Source organism: Centropristis striata, chromosome 22 (genome assembly GCF_030273125.1).
Source record: "Centropristis striata isolate RG_2023a ecotype Rhode Island chromosome 22, C.striata_1.0, whole genome shotgun sequence".
Taxonomy (NCBI): domain Eukaryota; kingdom Metazoa; phylum Chordata; class Actinopteri; order Perciformes; family Serranidae; genus Centropristis; species Centropristis striata.
The window spans coordinates 25779331-25806919 of record NC_081538.1 but is presented as its reverse complement, the minus strand read 5'-3'; the positions used below and the strand labels follow the sequence as shown (position 1 = coordinate 25806919).

The 27589-nt window shown below is 35.0% G+C and overlaps 1 protein-coding gene across 7 annotated transcripts in view; it reads right to left on the bottom strand.

Annotated features, from left to right (window-relative positions):
- Positions 1-27589, bottom strand: part of dgki (diacylglycerol kinase, iota) — a 118223-nt gene that overhangs the window by 44620 nt on the left and 46014 nt on the right. For 4 of the 7 annotated variants that reach the window (XM_059325480.1, XM_059325484.1, XM_059325485.1 and 1 more), the window contains exons 2-7: positions 15118-15226; positions 8827-8922; positions 3226-3300; positions 1782-1838; positions 1543-1611; positions 1339-1407 (exon numbers count right to left, since the gene is read on the bottom strand). In XM_059325480.1, coding sequence (XP_059181463.1) covers positions 1339-1407; positions 1543-1611; positions 1782-1838; positions 3226-3300; positions 8827-8922; positions 15118-15226 — 475 coding nt within the window. The remainder of the gene's footprint in view (positions 1-1338; positions 1408-1542; positions 1612-1781; positions 1839-3225; positions 3301-8826; positions 8923-15117; positions 15227-27589) is intronic. The other 3 variants (XM_059325481.1, XM_059325486.1, XM_059325482.1) reach the window with 2 other exon arrangements.

Below are 27589 nucleotides of genomic sequence, written 5' to 3'. Positions count from 1 at the left end.
AAAAAATCGATACAGCACAGTTTTGCAATATTTTGCGTGGCAACATTGTATTGATTCGTGGCGCCAAGTATCCATATTTAGCGTTCTGACGGCAGTATTTTCGCCGGTTTTGTTTTTTTGCCAGAGGCCATAGCAGGCTCACTACAGGAATATACTGGAGATACTGGTATCATATGAAAGTAGAAGATCTAATAGATCTATTTTATACAGTCTATGATCTATAGGCTTCTCAGGAAGTTGTTGAAATAACGCTGCAATTTTAGCCTTTTTTTATGTTCCACCCCTGGTAATTAGGGCTTTTACGATTAGTCAACATACTGATTCACAGAAGAGTAATCCCAAACAATTCTGATCAATTAATTGTCATTTAATTGCTTTTTTAAAAGTAGTTTTTCATGCAAAATCGGCAGAAAATTCTGTTTTCAGTCTCTCAAATTCAGAGATTTCCTGATTTTCTCTGGTTTGGACTGGAAAAGCGAGACTTTTTAAGAATTCACCTTAGATTTGAGAAACTGGGATGGATATTTGTCACTATTTCCTGACATTTTATAGACCAAACAACTAATCGAATAGATGTGAAAATGAGTAGCAGATTAACTGATGATGAAAATAATCATTAGTTGAAACCCCAGTTAAATACAATCACACAAACACCAATGATGTTCAATGGTCTTTATAGTGAAAATACGTGGCTTAAAACACATGGTATATATATACAAACTCATATATAAACACATGTATGCACACTGGGTCAGGAAAGACATTTTTTCATGGGTAAAAAAAAGAACATGAACTATTTATCATTTAAAAAAAATCAGAGCAGTGAAGCTAAAAGTTTCTGAAAGTTTGATAAAATTATGCAGTTTTTGTCGTCCAACATGTTTGATATCAGTTGAGTTCAGTTTGACTGAATACGGTGGTATTTTCGCCATTTTTCTAGGTCTAAGGAATCTATAGGCACCATGTGCGTTTGAATAACAGTTTGTTGGGTTTGACTCTCATTGTGAAGAAATAAAAAGACTGAAGTGAGATGAATAGACTGAGAATTTTCTCTTATTTGACAAAACAATTCCTGACTGAATTTAACTTTGTGGACACAAAATGCAGTTAAACAGTTAAATCACTATATATTGTATCACAATACTCACCATATCACAAAATGCTTAAAATCCCAATAATATCGTATCGTGACTCAAGTATCAGGATAAAATCGTATCGTGGGACCTCTGATGATTCACACCTCTACTGACAATGTTTTACTTTCACCAAATACTATTGTGTGCACATCTTTTCTTTACTGTGTGTTGGATAATTACAACAGAAGATGAATGGACTTACAGCTTGTTTACACCAGGAACAACTGATGGCGATAATTTCTTTACTGTGGAAGAACTTCTGTTGAAAACTCTGCAGAAACAGACAGAAATGCACCGACGTGAGCCTTTATGAACAATAATAACAGTGGAACAGACATTCGTTTGTTTGTGTGTGTGTGTGTGTGTGTGTGTGTGTGTGTGTGTGTGTGTGTGTGCGCTTACTTACTTTTCCACACTGTCTACATTTCCCCTCCTGTCTCCGTCTGTGGACCCAGTGATGTCTCAGTATGTTCTGCTGTTGGAGGGAGAAATACTAATCATGTTCATGTTTTCTCTTCAGACACAGAGTAAACAGGATACGTACAAAAAATATTTTTGTTCTCTCACGTGTTTATGGTCACACACACATATTTACACACACACACACACACACACACACACATATTTACACACACACACACTTACATCTCGGAGGCAGCGGGATCCCCCCTCTCTGAAGGTTGGCTTACATCGGAAGTTAATCTAGGAAGAGACAAAAACAAACAAACAGGGAACATTAGCAATAAAAAACAACAACAACAAAACAATATTAGTGCAGGAATACCACATAACCACATGCATGAATACATAACACATTAGTGGATGATGTACAATAAATAATACATCATCCACTAATGCCAGGACACTAAAGTGTACAAACAAAGTGCTGCAGACACACTTTTTGAACTATATTGCTCAGTTTTAATGACAAAAATCTTAAAATTGCTACAAATAAACAACTGTTTCTGGGGTTAAATAATGATGGTGATGAGATATGAGTGCCAAATGAGAGTTAACATGTGATGAGTTAGTGGTACGAGCTCTATAAATAGCCACAGCCGAGCGTAACGGTTGCAACACCTCTCGGATCTGTGAAACTGCACTTCTTCTCAAAATTATGGATATGCAAAGAATTCAGTTGTGACAAGTGTATGTGCGACTTCTGTGCATACTTCTGTTTTTGTGCATGTGCAGAGTTTTATGCATTTGGTGCCACATTTTGAGTGGAACAGCATCGTTGGGACAAACTTCAATAGCAGACAGTAGTGTTATGCAAGTTACCCAACATGCATCATTCCTGTACAAAGTGGCTGGACTCATTTAAAGTCTAAATGTGGTTCAACAGGATGGATGCTGCAAAAACTCTCACGTCTCATGTTCAAGGAATTAAATTTGCTTTGATGTTAGTGTGACAAGTCTGCATTAAAATGTAAGATTACCTGTGTGTGTGTGTGTGTGTGTGTGTGTGTGTGTGTGTTCTTGTACTTCCTACATAGTGAGGACCGGAACACGTTTTTAACCAACAGAGTGAGGACATTTTTGCAAAGTGAGGACATTTCGGCCGGTCCTCACTTCTTTAAAGGCTTTTTTGAGATTTCAGACTTTGTTTTAAGGGTTAAAGGTTACATGATAATGATAATTAACTGAAACTGTATTGTGTGGTTACAAAACTAACTAAAATTATAGTGATAATGTCCTTCGTTTTCGTCTTTGTCAACTTTTTTCATACATAATGAAGATGGATAAGACAAAGGAAATAAAGGCAAAATTTACTGTGACCTCTTTTAATCTCCCACCCAACAAATACCTCATTACAAAAACAACTAACACTAAAACTAATAAAAACTAAACTAAAACTAAAGCTTTTAAAAAAATAAATACTAAATTAAAACTAGCAAACTCACTCTAAAAACTCATTAAAACTAACTGGATTTGAAAACAAAAATTCACAACAAAATCAAAACTGAAACTAATGAAAAATCCAAAACTATGATAAGCTTGCAAGGGAATTCACTGTTCCAATGAGGGTCCTCACAAAGATAGAAGTACAGGAATGTGTGTGTGTGTGTGTGTGTGTGTGTGGTCATACCTTTTCTAGTTGCTCTATGCAGCCGGAGTGAACAACGATCTTACAGGCAGCACATTTCTTCCTGGGGGCCGACTTCTTAAAGGAGGAAACAGACACACAGCACAGAGGGAGGTGAGATAAACAACAACAACAAACAAACACAAGCAGTGCATTAACGACATGTGCACTCTGCTACACACAGATAGAAGCACACACAAATATACACTGAGATGTGCAGCATTAAAGGTACAATGACACCTTGACATGTGACAGTTTCAGATATTTCTCTAAACCAGTCATGACTCAAAATGACAAAAAGGAATGAAATGTTTGAGAACACAATTAAGAAATTTGAATAATCAATAATGAATTAACTGAATATTTGAGCTTTATAATGACATATTTTAGGGGGAGGTTAGCTACCTCCAAGTCATCTACTAGTCATCTACAGTCATGGAAAAAATTATTAGACCAAATTCAAATTCAATTTCTAGTCATTTTCCATGTTTTTATCAATAATGATTTTGTTTTTTTATCAAGAAAACCATGGAAAATGTCTAGATATCAGCTCTGAAATTTAACTCTTATGAGCTATTTTTGTTGTTATCATTATACTGTATTTGTCCAAACAAATGTACCTTTAGTTGTACCAGGCATTAAAATGAACAAGATATTAGAGAAAACATCTAATAATTTTTACCATGAATGTAGTTTGTTTCACTCAAAATCATTGTTTTGACTATTTGACAACGTTTGCATTAAGTAAAATCAAAGAGTCTCTTTGCTAAAAAAACAACACATTTGCATAATTTCTGTATTTGCTATGAGCTTTTAAAAACTGCTTGTATTCAGCATGAATCTCACATGACTTTGTGAGGAGTCTTTATAGTCAAAATACGTGGCTTCAAACACATGGTATTTATTTTGTTGAAAAAAAACACTCATATATAAACACATGTATGCACATTCTGGGTCAGAAAAGACATTTTTCGTGGGTAAAAAAAACAATATGTATATATATGTCTATTTATCATTTTTTTAAATCCCAAAAACTGGGATGGATATTTGTCACTATTTCCTGGCATTTTATGAGCCAAACAATTAATCGAATAGATGTGAAAATAAGTAGATTAACCGATGATGAAAATAATCATTAGTTAAAAACCCCAGTTACATACAATTACACAAACACCAATGATGTTCAATGGTCTTTATAGTGAAAATATGCGGCTTAAAACACATGGTATATATAAAAACCAGTGGCAGTTCTAGACCAATTTTACTGTGGGGGCCAAGGAGGGGCCAGTGTTTAATCAGAGGGGCACATTAGCACATGAAAAAATGGCAAAGATGATATTTAAGCATTCAAAATCTTTGAATGTCTTGAAAAAGACACAAAATGACCAAAAAAGATACAAAAAGACACAAATGACCAAAAAAGACACAAAATAACTAAAACAGACACAAAAAAGACACATAAATGACAAAAAAAGACACAACATAACTTAAAAAGACACAACAACAGATAAAGTTACCAAAAAAAGACACAAAAAGACACAAAAAAGACACAAAAAGACACAAATGACCAAATAAGACACAAAATGAGAAGACAGAATAACCAAAAAAAACCACACAGAAGACATAAAAATGATTAAAAAAAAGACACAAAATGACCAAAAAAAAGACACAAAATAACTAAAACAGACACAAAAAAGACACATAAATGACACCAATGACCAAAAAAGACACAAAAAGACACAAATGACCAAAAAAGACACAAAATGACTTACAAAGACACATAAAGACATGAAAAGGATTCAAAAATTGACAAAATATCCCTATAAGACTCCATAGAGTTAAACTATCATACAGTGTATCATTCTGGGTTCCTTTTGTGTACAATGAGATATTGTTTGAACAAAAAAAAGATTAGAATTCATCCATTGTTCATTGTTATAAATTGATCATTTTATTATTAATTTGGCAGAGGGGCCACAGCAGGGGCCAAAGGCTTCTTCACAGGGGCAGTGGCCCCTGGAGGCCCCTCTGTAGAACCGCCACTGATAAAAACTCATATATAAACACATGTATGCACATTCTGGGTCACTATTTATCATTTTTCAAAATGATCTTTGCTTAAAAATAACACCTGTGCATCATTTCTCTATTTGCTTTGAGTTTTTACAAACTGCTTGTGTGCAGCATGAATCTCTCATGACTTTGTGAGGAGTTTAGAGCCTGTGCAGCATCCTTTTTCTTGATGACGGAGACTAAATGAGCCCCATCGAGCTGAGCGCAGGTAGGAATGTGCTTGTTCATGTCGACCGTGACTTGTCAAAGTAATCTGAGATTCCGGCGAGGTCGCTCTGTCCTTTTAAGCAGCTGAAAGCATGCAGCGCTGATGGAATATTTATCTAATTAAACATATGGCAGAGAGGGAATTTATTTTTACTGCCGCTCCGTCTTACTGGCAGCAGCTCTTGTACATTCACTGTACTATAATTACATGCCATCAGTGAAAACGTCCAGATATGTCATTATATTATTGTCAGTATTAAAGGTTATTTCTCAGCTCTGAGCTTCCACTGCATTTGTTCTCTGTAAGAGGCGCGCGGCCATAATACCTGTAATTTAAACACTTTCTACAGCGCTCATGCATGCTCACGGTTAATTTGAAAGTTCAATGCCTCTGTTTTCCGAGTAATTTATTCTGCTGCTTTGAAGACATGGATCATCTGAATGAGACTGTAGCATCCTGTTTAAATAACGCCAAATTACCAGACTTCTTTTAAAGCTGGAAGCATTCAGAACGCTTCATTTCCACAACGCTGGGACCACCTGGCTGATTCTCATGAACATGGTGCAGCTCATAGCAATAATCCAACAGCATTGAATACATATTTTCTTTGACCCTTTATAACATATACAATCTAAAGTCACTGTTTAATATGCATTTATAATCTTTTTAAAGAATTTTAAGGTATTTTCGGACAATTTTAGAACCACTGTGAGTTAAATTCATTACTGTAACTCATTCTTAAATTAAAAAAAAAAACAACAAAAAAAATTTTTTTTTCCTTGGCAACCACTTAAATATGCTCAAGGGCAGCTGGTGTCACCAAAATGTTTTTCATTAAAATATACACATTTTTAATGCAAACAATTCTATCATTACCGTAACATTTAACCATTTTTTCTCATCAATTTTCATTCAGATTTTGTTTTTTATACAAAGCATTGTTTGATTATATTCTGTTAAATTATACATTTCAATATTTTTTTCATTTTTTTTCATTTTCTTTATTTGTTTTTGATATTTATTTTTTGTTATCTACATTTATTCAATTATTCATTTGTTTTGGTCCTTTTCAGTATTATTGATATTTTAATTATTCTTTTCATTGCTGCCATATGTTTATGAAGTTTTGGTTGTTGGATGTTGTTATATTAACACAAAAACCAATAAATATGTTTAAAAAAATATATACATTTCAAACAAATGCATATTTATTCTTATAAAGCTTATTAAATATTTATTGTATATAAGTGTGGGGAAACATGACATTTTTATTTAGACGCATTACAGTAATGAAATTGTGAATCAAAAATATGTATAAAAATGTAGAAAATATTATTTTAACACAAAACAATGAATTGTGCCTCATTTTGGTTCTATTGTTCATTCATATAAAAGTGAAATATATTTAATTTAATAAAGTATGTCCTTATAAGTTTCACAGACAGAACTTAGATGAGTGACCGTCATTTCACTTTGTCAAAAACTGTCTATGTGTGATCTTTATGAATGATAAAATATTGAGCCATTTATATGGGAGAAAAACATCTAATCCAAAATATATCCAACACTGAAATCAGTTTTCTACCAGATAGTAAAATTTAAGAAATTCCAGCTCAGTTTGATTTTATTTCCAGCCCACATTTGGATGTGAAACCCAGAAAAACAGCAGAAAAAGAAAAAACTTACCCCTGTTGCAATACTGTGGCAACACTTAGTCTTGTCTATGTAATGTTAGACAGTGTCTGCTCTGTGTTTACACCGGAGTGACTTCTCAAGCCTTTAAAAGCTGCATGGAGACAACCTTTTCATAATGTATTTTCTGCAAAAGTGCCATAACAAAAGGGAGGGTCGCTTATAAGACCTTTGGGCTTTTTGATCTTTCCTGCACATTTTATCTGCTTCTTGTACTTTTCTTTCTTTGTGATTGTATGTTTTTTAAGTGCAAACACAAAATTGTATGTTATTTTTACATTTTAGTCAGCTAAAAAGTTCACCATAACTTAAGAAAGTCTACGGCTCAGCATCTGCACCTCCAAATTTTTCCAACATCAAGTTTAATTTTGAGTTTCCCTTCGATTCCAAATCCCCTGAGATGTTTCTTCAGGGTCCAGCCTCTCATTTGCACTTGGGTCCTGGCTGCATTCTGACAAAACCATACTAATAAATGCTCATTATGACCTGTTAGTATTGTGAGTAGGTTAATTTAGACTTAGTAGGCTGTCTCATCTTCATTGTAAGGCTCAAAATAACGTTTGCGGCTCGATTACCATATTTTTCCTCTTTTTTAGGCCAACAATGGTTTTCTTGATAATGATTTTGGTTATGATCAAGAAAAAACATGGAAAATGTCTAGATATCAGCTCTTAAATTAAACTATTATGAGCTATTTTTGTTGTTATCATTATATTTGTCCAAACAAATGTACCTTTAGTTGTACCAGGCATTAAAATGAACAAGAAATTGAAGAAAATCTTCAAGTCTAATACTTTTTTCCATGACTGTATATCAGCATTCTGTTTGGAGGCTCTCACAGTCTAATGCAGTAGTTCTCAACCTTTTTGAGTCGCGACCCCCAATTTAACATGCATGTTGTCCGCAACCCCCGCTCACTGAACACAATCTCACACGCACAGTTCAGATCACCCAAAAAAGAAACAAAATGACAAAAAAAAGTAAACAAAATGACCAAAAAAGACACAAATTGACCACAAAATGATAAAAAAAACAACAACAAAATGACCAGAAAAGACACAAAATGACCAAAAAAAAAGACACAAAATTACTGAAAAAAACACAAAATGACCAAAAAAAGACACAAAATGATCAAAAAAAGACACAAAATGACCAAAAGACACAAAATGACCAAAAAAAGAAAAGAAAATAGCAAAAAAAGACACAAAATGATCAAAAAAAGACCCAAAATGACCAAAAAAAGGAAACAAAATGACCCAAAAAGACACAAATTAACCACAAAAGGACCGAAAAAAAGACAAAAAAGGACCAAAAAAAACACAAAATGACTAAAAAAAAACCCACAAAATGACCAAAAAAGCCCACAAAATGACCAATAAAAGACATTAAGTGACCAAAAAGACTAAAACACATTAACACATGAACACTTTAACACAGTGGAGACAGAGCTGACTTCCAAAATGATTTGGCGACCCCCAGAAACCATCTCGTGACCCCGACCCCAAGGTTGAGAACAGCTGGTCTACTGAACTGAGGCTCAAGAACAAGCTTTCTCACTCACTCACTCTCTCTCTCTCACACACACACACACACACACACACAGTGTGAGTGGTGAGTGTGTAGCTACTCACTGCGGTCTTCAGCAGGCAGGTGTCCTCTCCCAGGTAACAGAGTTCTCCTGAGCAGCTCGTCTCCATCCACAGGTGATCCCCGTTCACTGCGTTCTCCTGCGCACCAGGAGGAAAAGAGGGTAAATAATGATATAATAACTTCCCATTATCCTTCCATCCATCTCTCGCTCAAGATCTTCACATTAAACTGCAACCATATGCACATAAACACTGCGCAGTGAAAGCGGTCAACAAGTGTGTCAAGCACATAATTGGTGCTGCTGAGTAGGTGGGTAATTTCACACTGCATGTTCATTTAAGGTGCTAATCAAAACACTACAGGAGCTACTGATTCAAGTGCAAACACACACCTATGCACATGCAAACATGCGAGTGTGTGTCCCTGCATGTGTGTGTCAGTAAAGAGAAGGCATTAGGTTCACTGTGCAGCTTTCACAAGTCTGCAGAAGCAATTCATTTACAGTGAATAACACAAAATATGCTCAGGTAGGTTCTATTATTTATTTATTTATTCAAATCTGGCTTGATTTTAACAATGTGCACAGACATATTTTCTCTGCTCTCACAATCTAAAATATAAAAAAATGGAAGAAAAATCTTTTGAAACGGCATTTAGACTCTTTACGCAAGAATTAAAACCATATAATACAATAAAAGTTCAGCAAATAGTAGCAAAATGATCAAAAAAGTTAGTCCAAGTTGAATCTTTTTCAATCTTTTTGATGCTTATTCAAACTTTTTAACATGAAAGTAAAATGTATTTGTGTTAGGAAGATGATTGCTGCAAAAGAGTCATTTCAAAGCAAATTGTGCAGCAGCAAAAATACTGTTTTTACTGTTTTACATCAGTCTTCTTTGTTTATGATGTTCCGTATGAATGCAAAATAACAGAATAAAATTGAATAAAAAGTGGTATTAGTAGTTAAATTACTTAATAGGGGTTTTAGTGGAAGGTAACCATGAGGCAAAAAGTGAGTAAACTTGAAAATAAAATAAAAAATCTGACTTATCTTGCAGTGTGCTGTGTTTTTGTGTGTTAAATAAAGAGGGCTTACTGTGTGAAGGACAAGATAGGATAAGATAAGATAAGATAAGATAACTATAAACTATCACGATAAACTATAGTATCGTTGTATCGATGTCGTTTTAGTTTTATAACGATATTAGAGCATAATAACTACATCCTTTTCCACAGCAATGAATCTTTAAATCTCAAGAATATTAAACATTGGAATTGAAATGTGGAAGAAAAGAAATATAAGATAAGAAATATTAAAATATCCTAGATAAATAAAACATAAATAAATAAACTACAACCAAAACAAATAAAATAGACTTTCAGGCTCTGTTACGAAAAAATGCAATGAGATAAACATTATGTATTATATTATTATATTATTAAAATAAAATATCAACAGCTGGACTGGCTGCTTGGGAAATATAGCTTTTTTTTGGCAATTCATTCTACCTGTCAAACATTTGCAGCATTACTTTAAACACAACACAAAAAAGCACAAAAAGTCAATATATTGAGTCCAGAAAAAACTATGTCCATTTGTATATGATGAACGATAAGTCAATATAGTAATTGTGACAGGAATACAGAGACTGTGGTATGAAGAGCAGATCTAATCTAATATCTCTCTCTCCTTCTGTTTCTCACTTCTCTCTGACGGTAAACCACAGCCATAATTACACCGGCCACATATTACAGCAAATCACTTTCAGTGGCAACTTGTACATATTTCCTTTTCCTCCACTTACATTTTGTGATCCTACAGAGAGTAGAAACGGCCAAAAGTACAAAAAAAATGTGCTTAAAACTTGGCGCAGCCTCAGTAAGTGTGGACAAACTATCCGACTCATTAGCACCTTAAAGAGCCCATGCAGCCGCAGTAAATCAGCCCCTAAGTGTATATTAATGAGCAATCGAGTACAATGATTAAATATGAGCGTGTGTGTGTGTGTGTGTGGCGTGCAGAGAGCTAAAGGCCAGCGATGACGTGGTGGAAGTGTCCCTGCAGACAGAGCCAGAGGGGAATCTCAGATGTGGGTTTGTCTACTTACACTTTCCAATTAATAATACAGCATGTTTTATTTAATATTCATTATTGATGTATAATCCATTCGGTGCCTGACTATTCAGACTGGTACAACTGTGACACTTTAAACCTCCCACACTTTAAACACATCCGAGGTTACTGCACTCGATTATATTTTTAGAAGTTTTTCTGGTTCTTTTCAATGAGTTTGAAGTATTTTTTGAGGCTGTTTTTGTCCCTCGTTTGTTTACTTTTCTAAGCCCGGCGTGCTCTAAATTGAAGGCGCTCCGACGTGGACGTTTCTGAGTGAAAACCTCCCTCTGTCACAGTCATTCTTCTTTTGTTGAATCAGATATAAATAGAAGCTCTGCCTTTCTTCCCTTGAGCCATTTGCAAACAAGGTAAAGTTGGCAGCGGTTCTTTCTGCACAGAGATTTCGTGCAGTCGTGCAGGATCAGGGGCGAAGCTGGAAGAATAGATCATTATATCATGACACGTACATGACATGAGAATGACTTACAGTCTGGAGGTGAGAAACTGGCGCTGTCTAACTGACTTTTTGATCCCTGTTCCCATTCACACATGACCCGGCGCAGGAAATGTTCCTGTTACAAGAATCCTTCAAGGATTGCATGTGTGAAAGAGGTTCAAGATTTAAATTGGTGGAGTTGATGAGCAGCCTGGCAGTAAACTCTGCCTGACGACAACACTCTGGGGTAGGGATGGGAATAATTAATCGATGATCGATTAATGGTCGAATTTGATCATCACGTGGAATGTTTAATCGATCTGTGAATTTTTTAATTTTAATTTTATCTCTGTGTATCAGTTCTTTTTTTTTGTCATTTACTTTTTATTGGTTTTTGATTCTACATGTAAATGAACAAACAATCAACATGAAGACCTATAGACAAATACAGAAAATATCAAGGGAAAAGTAAAAGCGTACAAAAGGGAATTGGAACACCCACAAAAAAAAAAAAAAGGGAAAGGTACAAAGAAATGAAAGTATTCTGGTAGTCCAATCTGAGATTACCTGAAATTCGGTCTTGTGGTAGAGACATATTGAATCCATTTTTGCCAATTTTCAATAAATACCTCTTTTTGTGTTCTTAAATTGAAAGTAATTCTTTCCATTACAAAGATGCTGTACACAATATCAATCCATTCATCTGCACTAGGTGCCTCCCTCTTCAACCATTTCTTCCTTATTGATTTCTTACAGGCCACCAGTAATATTCTCAGTAAATATTTATCTTTATTCCTCCACTCCAGTTCCTCTAGATCCACCAAATATAACAAATTGAAACAAAAAGTTATTTTTGTTGAAAACCAAGTCTCTAGAATTTGATGTACGTTCAACCAAAATGGGGTGACTGTGTATCAGTATCACTGAACTGAAACATGGCAGAGTGTTCAGTTCTGCGGCCGTACGTCAGTAAGCCAACAAGCTGAGAATTAAGTTGGATAAAGCAACAGTTTGCAAACTGAAAGTTGCAATAACAATTATAAAACACACAGAAATACAAGAGGATTTGAGCCAAACTATCTTACTGTATCAAAGCTTGCTAACATGAATTACTGAGTTTAATTTGATCCAAAACCTATTTAAAACACAAAACACACTTAAATATGCAAGATTACTGTGAAAGCTAACCTCATGCCTCTTCAGGGGTTCAATAAAACATTGAACTTCTTTTCGTCCTTTCAAAATAAAAGCATCCGTTATCACCACAGGCTTTTGCATAGTAGGGTTGTCAAAAGTATCGATACTCAAAAAAGTATCGATACTAAAACCTTGTATCCGGATACAATACTCATTTTCAAAAGTATCGAGTATCTGAAGCTTGTTATCATAGTTGCAGTTTCTTTTTGCACAACTGTTTTTTATTATAAATATTTAACCTGTGGCTCTGTTAATTTTAACATGTTGCATTTTTCTTGTTAATAAAAATATTTCTGTTCAATTTTGGGGTCTTTGTTTTTATCCTGGTGGTATCGAAAATGGTATCGAGTATCGAATATTTTCCTGAGTATCGGTATCGAGTTGAAATTTTAGTATCATGACAACCCTAATAGTACTGTATATTTATATTTTATTTTGCCCATGTATGCATGTTTCTATACATACTGGAGGATGTATAGAAGCAAAGCAATAAATCAATTAATTGATCGGTAACGATATAGATGCTCGAGTTGGCAGGTTTCTTCCAAACGCCCATTACTATTCTTGGGTGAAGATTTTAGATTATTTTATGAGGGAAAAAATCAAAGAAAAGAACATAAAATGTTAACCTTTCCCTTGATTTGACTTTTCTCTGCAAAACCAAGGTTTTACAAACTTACACACACATGAAAATGACACAGGGATTAATTTTTGTAATCACAACTTACTTGAGATATACTACGTTTCGACTGCCACAGCTGGAATTAAGTCACGTGATTTTTGTATGTACTTGTGTTCTATTTTACTCAAGTGGATTTCAGAGGAAATGAAGATGCCTTGTTGCTCTTTTTTGACCGTTGCCATCTAATTTCTGGGAGTTGTTTCATGACATTTTACTTTCCATTTCAACTTGGCATTTCCCTAACCACTGGCTCTTCTAAGCAGGTAGTTTTTAAATGTCTCCTTAGCTTTGTAAAGCTCAGTTGCGTCATTGAAATCCATTAAATTCAAATGAAGAATAAACCCAGAAAAAGTCACATCCCTGACACATAAAACTTTTTTTTTCCCACGGTCGGTCAATCAAGACATTTTCTGGTAATGCTCGAAAAACCCAAAAGAAAATTGCTGCTTTTTGGTTTCCACATGAACATACGGCTGTTGAAACCAGTCTGCTAACAAATCTGTTGGCATGAAAAATCCAAATGTCATTCAGTGACTCAGCCAGACAGAATAAAGACAGCAGAGACTGGGACAACTGTCTTTTTGTGCAGGATTAGCCACAGCCACTGATGCATATGCATGAGGTGCATATTGCAAAGAAGTCTGCATGTTCAAAATGTACCAAATCATAAATATACATGGAATGAATAAACATGCAAGTGCACATTACACAAGTGCTTGTTATTTTTTAATTTTTGAAACTAAATACTGGAAATTATCCATAAAGTCAAAGACTGGGGTGAGAGCAGCGTAACTGAGATAACATAAGAAGAAGAAGAAGAAGAAGAAGAAGAAGAAGAAGATTACTTTATTAATCCCACAATGGGGAAATTCAACCTCTGCATTTAACCCATCCTTTTTACACACAAGTGAACACACCATGCAAGGAGCAGTGGGCAGCACATGACTGCGTTTTCATTATTATAATGTATAGGAGCACATATGTTATTTTCTATGCACTGTAATTACTATAACATCTGTACAATCACTTGTGTTTTTATTATGTTCATTTATTTGATGATATACTGTATTTCTGCAAAAACTGACCATTTTATAAATTAGTAATGTTTATTATAATTGAAAAGCCCCAAATAAAAAATATTAGAAAATTAGAATTAAATCCATGATATCTAATTACTTCTTGACATGTTTGTATGTGAATGTATACATTTATGTAATTATTTATTTAACCTTTCTCTCTCTTCTTTTTACCCATATGGGTTTTCATGTATTTCTTTTGTTTTTATTGGATTATTGTTTACTTATTGATACGTTTTTCTTCTCATTATGTGCTTCTTGTTGTCTCTTATTTTTTGTATTTTTTTTTTCTAAATTATGTTAGTTAAGTTTTCTTTTTTTGTTGCTTTTTGTTTTTAATGTATTATTTTAAATATTAATTTTAATATTTATGTATTATTATTATTTTTTGTAAATGTTGTTTTTTCTCCAATTTTATTTTTATTTATTATCTGGATTTTAAGCAATTTTATTTGTGCAAATAAAAAATTTAATATAATATTAACAAGACGCAGGGAACCAAAAAAAACAGGAATTTGAGAATTATTGTATTGTATTGTTATTGTTGTATTGTACAGTTTTTGTACATTGACAAAAAGTTGGGACGTCGTCTAACAAGTAAACAACACAGAATGTGATGATTGGACCATCTTTTCTGACATATGTTCAATTAAAAACTGTACAAAGACAGCATATATTATGTTCAAACTGATAAACTTTTGTTTTAGTAAATATACACCCGGAATTCTGAATTTGATGCATTCTGTTGTTATTTACGTTTCACACAGTGTCCCAACTTTACTGGAATCAGGGTTTTATATCAGTGTTTGTGCGTGTCTGTCTGACCGTCCAGTCGACGCCGGTCCGCAGCTCTTTGTTGGGCCCGTTGGACGCAGGAGGCAGGGAGGGCTGAGGGGGGCCGAGGTGCTGCAGGCCTGAACGAGAGATCGCCTTCCTGAAAACAACAACAAACAGACAAGAAACTTCATCAGCAATCGGGTGATTCTCATGAACATGGTGAAGCTCATAACGAAAATCCAAGAGCATTGAATACATATTTTCTTTGACCCTTTATAACAAATACAATCTAAAGTCACTGTTTATTATGAATTTATAATCTACTTAAACATTTTTAATGTATTTTCTGACATTTTTAGAGACACTGTGAGCTAAATTAATTACTGTAACACATGTTTAAATAGAAATAAAAAAACAATGAAAACAATTTTTGTTTTTCTTTGGCAAGCACTTAAATATGCAAAAGGGTAGCTGGTATCAGCAAAAATGTATTGTATTTTTTTTATTTTTTTTATTTTTATTTATTTTTTTTATTATTAACGAATAAACAAAAAATAACAGTGGATTACTTATTAGGAGCCACAATATGAAAACAAGACACTAAAACACAATTCTAGAAAACAAAGACTCAAAAACATATTTACAAATTAGACATAATGTACACACAAATAACATACATAGAATAATATAATATAATATAATATATATAAAGGACAACCACAACAACAATGAAAACGACAATACACCAGTACAAAGCGACACAAGCCGAAAATGTATCTTATAATAAAATATACATATATTTTAATGCAAACAGTTCTATCATTACCATAACATTTAACCATTTTTTCTCATCATTTTTCATTCAGATTTTGTTCTTTATACATTGTTAAAAACCAATATGTTTTATTATATTCTGGTAAAGTATACATTTTTTTAAACAAATTTATATTTATTTTTATTTTTATAAAGTTTATTAAATATTTATTGTATATAAGTGTGGGGAAACCATGACATTCTTATCTGGACGCATTACGGTAATGAATTTGTGAATCAAAAGTATAGAAAATATTATTTTGACACAAAACAATGAATTGTGCCTCATTATGGCTATATTGTTCATTCATATAAAAGTGAAATATATTTAGTTTAATAAAGTATGTCCTTATAATCTTCACAGACAGAACTTCAGAAACAGAAGCCAGCAAAGAGAGAAAGACGCAGAAATCAACGCTGTCACTCGTGGTGCATGACACAGCTCTCTCACCACAGAGCTCTAAATCACAGAGAGAACTAGATTTCAGTATAATTTAGTATGTAAATTAATTATTCATGGTATGAGACCACATTTCAGCGGGTTCAGCTGCAGATATTTGGTTGAGGAGAAGTGGGAACAGCTTGGAAGAGAGACTGCCAGCAGCACTTTGGGGTGACGGAGACAGATCTGTTCTGTCACAGATGACTCAGCTCTCTCTCTCTCTCTCTCTCTCCTCTCTCTCTCTCTCTCTCTCTCTCTCTCTCTCTCTCTCTCTCTCTCTCTCTCTCTCTCTCTCTCTCTCTCTCTCTCTCTCTCTCTCTCTCTCTCTCTCTCTCTCCTCTCTCTCTCTCTCCTCTCTCTCTCTCTCTCTCTCTCTCTCTCTCTCTCTCTCTCTCTCTCTCTCCTCTCTCTCTCTATCTCTCTCTCTCTCTCTCTCTCTCTCGTCATCTGTATGTTTCTGTTTCTCTGTGTTTTGATTTCTTCACCTCCTCCTTCATATCTCTTCATCCGGACCCATCATATCACCGTCTCTCTATGAATTCATGTATTAACTCTTCATCCAACTATCTATCAGTAACTGAGTGTTCACTAAAGCAGAAAAAGATAATTATTTTAATGGTAGAGATGGCTTTAAAGGCCCTAAGCGTTTTCTTTCAACATCTACATCTCAATTTCATTTGCACATGAAAAAAGCTGAGAGGAAACTCAGAAATAGGGTTGTCAAAAGTATCGATACTCAAAAAAGTATCGATACTAAAAAGTTGTATCCGGATACAATACTCATTTTCAAAAGTATCGAGTATCTGAAGCTTGTTATCATAAAGTTATCATAAAAATATTTCTATTAAATTTTGGGGTCTTGAAAATGGTGTCGAGTATCGAATATTTTCCTGAGTATCGGTATCGAGTTGAAAATTTTAGTATCGTGACAACCTTACTAGTTTACTTTCACTAATCTTGAAATATTTCAAATATAAGGATTTTTTTCACTTGGCAGAGTTGGAAAAGTTGTATCAATACATGCAAAATGCACTAAAGTGCAATGGGAACAGATATAATGAATAAATGATGCATGTAAGCAAGCAACAGTCTCCTCATCACTCCATGCAGCTCTTATGTAGTCTTCCTCACATTAATACATGAAAAAAAAAAATTCTACATTATTTTCAAAAAATTGAGGCTCAATTTGATTACGTTATGCCCTCTTTACTGTAACTGTATAGTTGTTTTCTGACCGGAAAATTGGTTCTATCCACTGTGTATATTGCTGAACCAACTCCTAATAATTATATAACAGTAGTGGATAGAAACAAGCATTCATTTGCTTTTTTGTGTGCAGATTTTCTCTGCAAATCTGGATGGGAACCAGGCTGACATTGGGTTCATACAAGAGCAACATTTTCTCCAAAAGTTTTGTGGTTACTTCACACAAAGCCAGCTTCTGTATTTGTGTTACCATCTGTGCTTTTCGTAATGGTATGAGTGGGAAAAAGGTGATGCCACGTGCAAAACACCCACATAGTCCTGATGTAGCAGCTTACCTGCTGAAGGTTTGACTTGTAAGCTCATGATGAATAAAAAGTAGTTGGTTTCCAAACTTTAGCTTTGGCTTTTACTTATTTAGTCATTAAAGATTAATGTTGTAGAGAAATACTTCAGGTCAGAGGGGTCAACATGCATATTAAGTAGCTGAAAATGCCCTAAAATTAGTTAAAGAATTCTGTAGATGGGAAAGTCCCGAAACTTTTAATTTCCATTTTGACCCGAGGGAAGTGGTTGAACTTTTTGTTTATGTACAAATAATACAAGCGACTCTGACAACTGTATTTTCATAGATGTATATGCACGAAGAACATGTTGCTTTTAACCAATTTTTAAGCTTCTATTTTAATGTGCAACTCTGGATGTGAAAACTGAATTCTCACATTTGGAGAAAACCAACAATTTATATTTTTTTGTTTTTGTATCATATGAACTTTTCCAATATGCACAATATGGCAAAAACACGAAACATCTGTGCTTTTGATCCAGAATTTCACACAAACGTCTATATTTTTGCAGATCCAGAAAATGCAGAATTTGTAAAGCAACACTTTTATGGTGAATTGAAACTTACTGGAGTGTGTGTGTGTGTGTGTGTGTGTGTGTGTGTGTGTGTGTCTGTCAGTGGAAAAGGTTGCACAGGAGCATCTGACCCCCCTGTTGAAAGTTTCAGTGGCCGTCTGTCTAAAATTATCAACCAGGACAAAGAGGAGTCCACTTACACACACTGTAACCTGATGACACACCCTGACACACACACATCCACACACACACACACCAACACACACACACACATCCACATATGCATGTACTCGCCCCTCACGACTCAAATTCTAAAAATAGAATTGCGTGGGTGACAACAGCACAAATGCAAGGACGTATGGTGACTGGACATATGCCACATATAACGGGGATCACACACACACACACACACACACACACACACACACACACACACACACACACCTACATCTACACACACACACACACTCCCTATACACACACCTACACACATCCTTCATGGGTCTAATCATAAATTGATAAAGAGAAATGTATATATTTAGTGGAAATGATAAAGAACGTTCACCATTTTTGTAGTTTTTTTGTAATCATCATTTCCTTTTAGTTTGACCACTTGTAGTCATAACCGCAGAGACCTGAGGACATTATTACAACATGTCCATTAAGAAGAAGAAGTAACTCGAGCGGTGTGACAGTCAGACAGGTCGTGTTAACGGAGCCACAGTTTTATTGAAACCACTTGTTTGGAAGTGAAACCAGAGTCAGAAAGTGAATGTGTGACATGTACAGTAGATGTAAAAGACGGACTGAGTTCATCTGTGGTTTGCTTTGTTTCATGTTTATAATCACCTGTGGTTTTTGTTTCATTTTGCTCTGACTGAGTTTTGTTTGACGACGTGTGTATGTAGAAGTGAAAGAAGTGTTCATATCAAGTAAAAAAGACGCGATACCGTACAATAGAATTACTCAATTTCAAGTAAAAATCCTGCATTTGCTTACAGTAAGTAAGTACAAAACTATTAAAAAATGTACTTTTCTGGAACTGCTGAGGAGTGGAGACATGGAGGAGGCAGTGGGAGAATAAGAAAATGTAAAATGTTTGATTTGTTGTTGGGAATGTACACTATAATCTACACTAAGAATATTTTCTTCCATTATTTTCTTTTTTTTTCAAATTGTATTTATTTATTTGTATTGTTTTGGGTTTTTTTGTTATCTACATTTAATTAATTATTCATGTATTTTGGTCCTGTCAGTATTATTAATATTTTTAATATTAATTTCATTACTGCCATATATTCTTGATGTTTTAAGTGTTGGATGTTGGATGTATTAAAACAAAAAAAAAACAATAAATATATGTTTTTTCAAAAAGAAAAGAAAATATATTTTTTAAGTATCAAAAGTGGGCCATGTCAGCGATATAACACTAATGGACGAGTGTTATTTATGCATGAACACGTTAAAACTACTTTAATTTTGTAGCTGGTTGAAGTGGAGCTCATTTGAAAGTACTTGAACTTCCTTTCTTTTTAGAATTGTATTTTATTAATTTCTGTGGGTCATTATATTAGGTACCAGGAAGTACATCAGAACAACAGAAAACAAAAAAAATAGCAATTTCAGAATTTCATCAATATCAGAGTTTCATAGTATTTCATCAAAATCAAAGTTACTTCAGAATTTCACCTGTCTTATAATGTTCTTATAATGAAAGTAGTTAAATTTCTGTTAGCAAATGTTAGTTTCTGTGATGCGTGTTATACCTTTAAAATCCACATTAAAAAAGATATTTAGGATTTCTGAAGTGGAGTTGTATGAGGTGCTTCTCCATAGCCAGTGTATAACCAACAGTAGATGGTGGTTGGCATGGCGCCTGTTTGAAGCAGCAGGTGGGAGGACCAGTAGAAATGTATTGCTGTGGACAGGAGCAGCTGCAGCAAAACATTTTGAAATGATTTTTAAAAATCGATATGAGTTCATATGAGTGTACGCTGTATTTAGAATATTTTCACCGCTTAGCTTTGCAGTCTCTGTTTAAGTTTATACAGGAGGAAGTGAAACAACTGTGTTGTCTTCAAAGCCACCAGACTCCATTGACAAAAACAGTCATTTTAACCGCACATAAAAGGGGAGTAGGTGGTGTACTGCTGCCTCGATGGGTTAGTTTGTTTGTGTTATTGTGTGACTTTGGTGTTCTAAAGGGTTAGAAGGGATTTACATGTCACACCATAACACAAACAAACTCACAGATCAAGGCCTTGGAAGACCAGCAGCTCTCGTGTTCTGCAAAGTAAAATGATTGTTTTTGTCAAAGGAGTCTGGTGGCTTTAAGGAGAGCAAACAGGTGCATCTGAATGAATTAGAATATCATAGAAAAGTTATTTATGTCAATAATTCAATTCAAAAAGTGGAAATAAGACATTATATAGATCCATTACACACAGAATGAAACATTTCATGTCTTTACTTATTTATTTTCTTCTAATTATAATGATTATGGCTTACATTTAATGAAGACCTAAATTTCAGTGCCTCAAAAAATTTGAATATTACAAAAGACCAATTTTAAAAAGTCATCTATATGACTCAATATGGGGCTGTTTGACTTGAACTACTGGAAATGGACTTTTCCATCATATTCTAATGTATTGAGATGCACCTGTAGATGGATAAAACAGCTTGAGTTCCCTGTCTGACAAGGCCATGTGAAGCAGTAAAAACAAGAGAAAGCTTAAAATATTCTAAATATAGCAGAGCCTATTTTAACTGATTAGCTGTGAAAACAGGTTTTGCTGCTGCCCCCGTCCACAGCGGTACTTTCCTTCGCTTCTTTGTCAAAACTCCTGCCTGCTTCTCCAAACTGGGGACGTGCACTGAAGTTAATACACTGTCTATGATAAGAAACTCATACAACCCCACTTCTAAAAAACTGAACTCTCCCTTAAAGTTCAGTACTTGGGTAGATGTACCTTCCAACACTGCATGTACGGGATGTTTGTTGGAATATACCTTGAAAACCTGCATTAAAACAGGAAGTGGAAATGAAGGAATTTTTTTACTTTCTGATTCAGCTTTGACCTTTTACTTCCTGTCGTGAGCACACAGTTTTTCCAACACAGTGGAGCACTGAAAAGTTTATTTAAGGTGAGTTCACCATGATATTTACTTGCAAATAACTGTTTTCACAAGTACAACTTGTGGTCTGTTTACAACAGGGGTCACAAACTCAAATTAAAAAGACACAAAATGACAGAAAAAGACACAAAATGACCCAAATAAGACACAAAATTACTAAAAAAGACACAAAATGAATGAAAAAACACTAAATTATTTAAAAAAGACACAAAATTACACAAAAAAAGACACAAAATTATTTTAAAAAAGACACAAAATTATTTTTAAAAAGACACAAAATTACCAAAAAAAGACACAGAATTACCAAAAAAGACACAAAATTATTAAAAAAAGACACACATTTATTTAAAAAAGACACAATTATTAAAAAAAGACACAAGATTATTGAAAAAAAGACACAAAAAATACCTAAAAAAGATACAAACTACCAAAAAAAGGAATTAAAGGGACCTTCCACACACAACACGGTAAAGTGCCAATCATATAAAACTCATATTAAACTTTCATATCGAGGTGGGGGCCACAAAATATCATCACGAGGGCCATAATTGGCCCGTGGGCCACGAGTTTGAGACCCCTGTCAGACTGATTGACGCTGTTCTTGCTTCTCAGACATTAAGTTGGTGAGTAAAATACGATCATAACTGTTAGAAATTATGGAAATAAGATCCTGATTGAACATCCAACACACAAACACACACACACACACACACACACACACACACACTTAACCCTGTTGCTTACTGCCGTGTCAGAGTGTTGGCTGTGAGGATTATTATAAACTGATTTATGGGTGAAACAAGTGTGTACCTGAGTGTGACAAGCTGAGAGGGAAAGTCAGAGCTTCTAAAAAAAGACCCGGCAGCATCAATGTACTTGACACACTCATCACAAAACAAGGTAAATGGGAATACACACTAAAAATATGCCAACGCACACACACCCTCATTCAGAGGTCAGAGGGCAACACTATATTTGAGTGAGTCCTAATCTACTAAAAGCAGACAGGATCACAGGCATTAAGGCTCACTCCTAATATCTAAACACACAAAAAAAAGGCAGCAGTGTGAAGCTTTCTGTGGCCAGCAACACAACAACCATGTTAGCACACAACATGCACTCAGTCACTTTGCCTCAGAGTTATTTTAAGTAGATTTGACCACAAAAAGTGCAGTAAAAGGCAGCATCAGCATCTAAAAATAAACGTTTTAAAAGCATTTAGATAAACAGGAATGGAAGCCAAACAAAGTGACACGATATCGTGCACAAATATGCAGTGCTCGTTCCTTTTTTTTTGTCTTTTACGTAATAATTTGTCCAATTAAAGAAGAAAACCCTCTCATCTGTGCATGCAAAAAGAGTTGGTATTATCAGAAGCAGAGAAAGGGGAACAAATGAGACAGACACTGTGATGTTTCTGGGAAGTTATAACAAGAAACATATTAAACACCCATTTCACCAGTGTTGCTAAAGGTCGCCATTTTCTCTAAAAGGTGTTAAAAAAAGTTGTCAGTCCACCCTGACTTCTAAGAATGTGGAAGTTGAAACTTGCACATACACTTTCAAGCTTAATATACAGAGAATACATTTACCACTTGTGACACCACCATTAGTGGTTTCAAAAGTTTCGATTTAACTTCATTATTGTTGCACAGATACTGAGAAGAGGAAATGCACTTTAACAACAAAAACTTTAACCCAAGAGGCCGATCTTTGTGTCCCACTTGAAAGTAAAAGTCTGCATCCTTAATTTAAAAATCCTGCAACTAAACTCCTGTAACAGGTACGTCATGCCCTACTCTGCCCAGTTGTTACATTAGGAAGTGGATATTTGAACCCAAACCCAGTTCTTTATTCCTACCAAGTACTTTTAGTGCCTCAACCTACCCAGGTAGTTCTGTTTCACAACTTAAAACACCGATCATGCAACAATTTCACAACATTAAATGGGCGATGTACATTTAAGGATGGGCGTTTGGAAGAAACCTGCCAACTGAAGCATCTATAACGTTAACGATCAATTAATCCATTAATCGCTTTTTTTGCGTTTTTATACAGACTCAAATATGTATAAAAACATGCATACACGGGCAAAATAAAATATATATATATATACAGTACTGTGCAAAAGCCTGTTTTGATAATGGCCGCCTTTATTTTGAAAGGACAAAAAGAGACTTCCTGTTGAGATTAAACTGTAAAGATAACATCAAGGATTCAATGTTTTATGTTTCAGCCCCCGAAGAGGCGTGAGGTTAGTTTTCACAGTAATCTTCATATTTAAATGTGTTTTGTGTTTAAATGACTTTTGGATCAAATTAAACTCAGTAATTCATGCTTGCAAGGTTTGATACAGTAAGTTAGTGTCTCTCAAACTAATAACCTTGTATTTCTGTGTGTTTTATAATTGTTATTGCAACTTTCAGTTTGCAAACTGAAGCTTTATCCAACTTTATTCTCAGCTTATTATTATTATCAGTGATACTGATACACAGTCAGAGATAAAATTAAAATTAGAAAGTACACAAATCAATAAAAAATTCCATGTGATTGACCAAATTCTTAAGGACCATTAATTGATCATCGATCATCAATTAATTATTCCTATCCGTAATTTTAACCCAAACCCAGTTCTTTATTCCTACCAAGTACTTTTAGTGCCTCAACCTAACCAGGTAGTTCCGTTTCACAACTTAAAACACCGATCATGCAACAATTTTACAACGTTAAATCAAATCAATCAAATCAAATCAAAATTACTTTATTCATCCCCAAGGGGAAATTCAGTTAATGGTTAAATGGACGACGTACTACATACTAGCGTCATGAGGTACAAAGTAAAATAAAATAAAGTAGATGAAAATCACCACTGTAAGTACAAGCAAAAGCAAGCTGGATTTGTAGAACCAACTCCAACAACACAGTACGTTCCTAAAAAACAAATGTTTATGATGAAGGAGAACCTCAGACTCAACAAGATGAAGGTAATTAAAGTAAGGATTCACATCTAGAAATCACATGCAGATTAATCATCTCTACCAACAAAAAGTAGTCGATGTTGAAAAGAATAGAGTCTCCCCGGCTGATGTCACGTTAAACAAGTCAGGCATGGAGAGAGAAAGTGACACTGAGTGTGTTAAAGCCTCCGGTGAGCAGATTAAATTGAACCCTGAATAGTTGAATGCAGCTGCTCCCAGTTCTAACACCACCTACTCCATCCTCTCTCTATAATTCTGTCTCTCCCTCCCTTTATCTGGCCCTTTCCCCTTTGCTGTCTCTGGAACTAATCGCCCTCCTCCTCCTCCTCCTCCTCCTCCTCCTCCTCCTCCTCCTCCTCCTCCTCCTCCTCCTCCTCCTCCTCTACTCTCTTCTTCTGTTCTCCTCCTCCTCTTCCTCCACTCTCATCTTCTTTCTTTTTGTCTTGTACATCACTCCCACCACCCTTCTAATCTCCCTCTTTTTTTCATTTTTTGCTCCTCCTCTGCTCTTCTTTCTCATCCTCTCCCATCTCCTTATTCTCCCTCCTCCTCTTCCTCCTCTTCCTCCACCACCACCTCCTCCTCCTCCTCCTCTTCCAGCAGAGGTGGGTTGTCAGCGTTGCCATGACGACGGCACAGCGGGAGCATCGGCAGCTCATCCTGTAATTACATTGGTGGAGAATCTGTTCTGTGTGTGTGTGTGTGTGTGTGTGTGTGTGTGTGTTTCAGCAACTTTAACAGTAAACTGTAAATGCAGTTACTAAGACAGAAGCCTCATCACTTCATGTGGGATCACTGTGTGTACGTGGACACGACACACACACACACACGCGCGCGCACACACACACACACACACACACACACACTCATATGCAGTGTATATATATTGTCTTCATTTCCCAGCCCACACACTGAGGATGATGTATTCTCTGTAACTGTTTTCTAAATACAGATAGAATGGAGGAAGGGGTCAACAGTTACTACAATCGAAGCTGTTTATGCATTCAGGTGATTAAACTGGGAAGAAACAGGATTCTCATGGTGGGTAACAAGCCCACACCAGTCATTTAAAGCAGTTTTTCTGTGTACTCACTCAGCATGCCTCAACCATAGCGAGGCAATACATACAACCACAAACAAGCTCAGAATACAAATATGATGATGTAAGAAAGGTTTGAAATACACCAGGGGAAACGGCAACGTCAAATCTGGTTCCAGGTCTGGTTTTATTCCTCTTTTTTTTTCAAGAAAATGCCAATAATCCATAAATTCCAACTTGTCAAATGTGAAGATTACATCTTTTGTCGTCCTTTATGATTGCAAATTGAATATAGATTTGGTTTTGGACTGATGACTACATAGATCAAGTCATTTCAAGACATCATCACTGTCACTGTTAACGATTAAAAGATTAAATATGACAATAATTGTAAGATTCCTGCCCTAGATGTAAAGCAAAAAATACTATATATATATATATATATATATATGGTTTTCATTTCCCAGCACACACACTGAGGATAATTATATATATATATATATTCCTCAACTGTTTTCTAAATACACATTACGTGGGGGAAAGGGTCAGTAGAAACAGTTTATGCATTCATGTGATTAAAAATAGGAAAAAAACAGGCTTCTCATGGTGGGTAACGAGCCCACAGCAGTCATTTAAAGCAGTATATGTGTACTCGGCATGCCTCAAACATGGTTAAGCAATACATACAACCACAAACAAGCTTAAAATAGAAATATGATCATGTTAAAAAGGGTTGAAATACACCAGTGGACATTGCATTGGACTATCAGTCCAAAGTCTTGTTTTATTCCAGATTATTTTGGAGTTCTAATTTGTCAAATGTGAATATTACATCTTTTGTAGTCCTTTATGATTGTAAATTGAATATAGATTTGGTTTTGGACTGATTGTTGCATAAATCAGGTCATTATTAAGACAACATCAGTTTTCACAATTTTTTGACATTTATTTGCTGATTGATTACTGAACGATTAATAGATTAAATGGGACAATAATTGGCCCTAGATGTATTGCAATCAATATAATAGTTTTCATATACGGTCTTCATTTCAAGACACACACTGAGGATGATGTATTCTCTGTAATTCCTCAACTGTTTCCTAAATACAGATACTCTGTTGAGCCCTTCCTCCATGATTACAGTAACTACAGTAGAAACTGTTTATGTAATCAGGTGATTAAACTGGGAAAAACTGGCTCCTCATGGTGGGTAACAAGCCCACACCAGTCATTTAAAGCAGTTTCTGTGCACTCAGCGTGCCTCAACCATAGCTAGGCAACAACGTTTATGATCAACGATAAAGTAAGAACAAAAGTAAAAGCCACACAAATGAAAAGGCAGCTGCAAGTGGGAGGAATCAAATTTAACATCTTCTGACTCGTGGAGCAGAGGATGTTGTGATTATATGTGGGAAGAAGTTGGTTGACAAAAGAGACACAACTGCACCAGTGTGGGTTTCGTGTTAAACCAGTTTCTCTGTGCAGGCAAATCTTTGTTTGAGGGAAAATGAAAAATTCAGAAAATGCAGCTTTTTCGACAAGAACAAAAGTTAAACTTTGTGCTTTCATAACAGTTTTTTTCTTGTTTGGTTAAAAGCACTGAGTGGGAAATGTGCCTTTTTTTAAAAGTGTTTTCTGCAGATTATTACATTGAATTATTCTTATATTAGGTGGTGAAGTTTAAGCAGTCTCGTAATTGTGTGCTCTGCATATAAATATCCAATACTTCGTGAAGCACTTGCAGTATAAAAATTCTTCTTTTGTTCTATAAATCATCATTTATCAACTTTCTTTGAGAAAGGTCGTGTCGTCGGTCCAAATGATATCACAGAGAGCAAAAGCAATTAGCTAATTAGAGCTGCATAATGAGTCAGCTAATCAATTAGTCTATCACCAGGAAGATAATTGCCGACAATTTAAATAATTGTTCAATCGTTAAAGTGATTTTTCATGATATAATGGGAGAAAATGCTGTTGTCAGTCTCTTAAACGTGGAGATTTCTGCTTTTCTGTGTTTTATATCATATGAAATTGAATATCTTTGGG